The sequence below is a fragment of the Gymnoscopelus microlampas genome (assembly GCF_963454915.1).
Source record: "Gymnoscopelus microlampas genome assembly, chromosome: 18".
In the NCBI taxonomy this organism is placed as follows: domain Eukaryota; kingdom Metazoa; phylum Chordata; class Actinopteri; order Myctophiformes; family Myctophidae; genus Gymnoscopelus; species Gymnoscopelus microlampas.
Window position 1 is genome coordinate 11970417 of NC_139955.1, and position 2287 is coordinate 11972703.

A 2287-nucleotide genomic window follows, 5' to 3' on the forward strand; every position below is an offset into this window, starting at 1 on the left:
ATGCCAGAGGCTTGTTTCCATGGTGGTCCATTAAACATGCAACACTCAAACAACTGGACAAAACAACAGCAGTGACACAGACAATGAGACAAAATAAAAAACAAACAAAAATATATACAGTTATAAGCAATTCATGATATTACTGTGCAGCCTCCGTCCCTTCCTCCTCTCTCTCTCTCTCTCTCTCTCTCTCTCTCTCTCTCTGTGTTTAGGTGGTCTTCTGTGCAGACAGAGAGGTGTCCGTTTGTCACATAGCGTTGTTGTCGTGGTGGAAACCTCATATGACAAAAACTGTTACTACTTTTCAGGATTTAAAAAAACACTTTTGTGTGACACTAGCAGGGGCGTAGCCACCGGTGGGCATAGGTAGGCCTGGGCCCACCCATTTGTTTTTTCTGCCCCCCCCCCCCCCCAAAAAAAAAATAATAATTATAACTTTATTTTTTAATCTATATTTTTGATGTCATATTCAGCCATTTTGATAACAGTGTATATAAACAGGTACCCGGAATCCATCACAAACCTGCGAAAAAAAAGTATCAAAGTATCAAAAATGCTAATAACCACACATTTTCGCACGTGCGCGACTACTCCCTAGGCCCAGCCTCGGCAAAAACACATAAAAAAAAAAGATAAACTAGATGAGAGGTTTTTTCTCGCTTTTGTAGAAAGAGACCACACAGAGACAAACAAACAGTGACCTGTATGCGGGGCGTTCTGCTGCACCCTGTAGAGGTGTCAAACCGTCGCTCTGCGCTTCCTATCATGAGCCACATCTAACGTCCTTTCTGTTCTCTTCTGTTTCTTCTCACACATCTGTCGCTATCATTTTGCGCGTGCACTCTGTGTGTGTGTGTGTGTGTGTGTGTGTGATCATGTGCCTGCCGACAACGCCACAGAGCACGCTCAGAGTTCGTACCGGGTGAGCGCCGACGGCTCGTTCTCCGTGGCCCTGGCGAGCGGCATGGAGCTCTCGCTCAGCACGGAGCCCCTCCTCCCCAGGGGGCGGCCGGGGGGGGCGGAGTCAGCCCCACGGCCAGCCGCTGCAACATCAGCCTGCCGGGAGACCACGCCCCCAGCCTGATCGAGTGGCGGCAGAGGAAGGAGCAGGCCAAGACCAACTACAGCACCTACGAACGCAGGCTGAGGGTAAAAAGAACACACCCTCAGCTTAAAGCTGCACTCTGTAACGTTCGTGTTACAGATTGTGATAGTTATGTTAACCCATTGAGACCTGAAGCCGATTCTACATGTCTCCTAAATCTCGACAGTTTTCTGAAAAACGTATGTTTCTGTATCAGTGGTGCTCAATCTTTTTCATGTCAAGGACCCCCAAAATTATATGTATTTGGCCGCCGACCCCCATCAAGATATTTTGTTCCAGGGACCCCCAGAAGCAAAGATTTGAGTTAAAAATGTTCGCTTTAAAAAATATATATTCAAAGATTTGCACACATTTTCACGATTTTTCAAAAATAGCAGATCTACAAGCTCGTAGCGCGGCACTCGGTGCCGCGCTATGAGCTTGTAGATCTGCTATTTTTGAATAGCCCAAAGTGTAAAATAATGCTTTTTGGCTCAAATCTAAAAATGACACAGTTCCAGGTCTCAATGGGTTAACTATGATTGTATGAGTTATATTAACATACTCTAACATACAGATTGAACAACATATATAGTACATAGTACGGCTTTAACTGGGACGGGGAGAGGGGGCCTAGTATAGAGCCCGGGGGGTAAGTGTGTAGGGTCTTTAAGTGGTTAACGTAAACCCAGTTCTAATACAACTACAAACTAAAAGTATGTTTAGCTCAGTGTCAGCTCAGGGTCACGTTAGAAACAAATATATATATATATATATACTGATTTGAGCAAAAATAAGGTTGAATTTGACCTCCCCATTGGAATGCATTGCGATTCTATATTGTATAATCATAACTGTTACTTATGTGACAGGTTTTAGTTAAGATTGTGGGTGAATCTTGCTGCTAGTCACTAATCACACAATCAATAATAGAATAGCTAATGTAAATATATACATACGGTACACTCATTTTGTACTGTGTATATATATATATATATATATATATATATATATATATATATATATATATATATATTGTATATATTAATACATTTAATTAAGATAAAGACGTTTAAAACACAAGGATGCGGTTTTAAGAGAGAAAAACTGTTTCAACAGACAGACAGACTGATACTGCTCTTTTTCTAACAGAACAATACAGTGTTGGGTACAGGGACGGCTCACTGTGAACACTCAGCTAAC

The 2287-nt window shown here is 42.3% G+C and overlaps 1 protein-coding gene across 1 annotated transcript in view; it reads left to right on the forward strand.

Annotated features, from left to right (window-relative positions):
- Positions 1-2287, forward strand: part of tenm1 (teneurin transmembrane protein 1) — a gene marked incomplete at its 5' end in the record, with an annotated part of 403177 nt that overhangs the window by 366141 nt on the left and 34749 nt on the right. Inside the window, 2 exon segments of the mRNA XM_084041664.1 lie at positions 900-997; positions 1000-1149. Coding sequence (XP_083897790.1) covers positions 900-997; positions 1000-1149 — 248 coding nt within the window.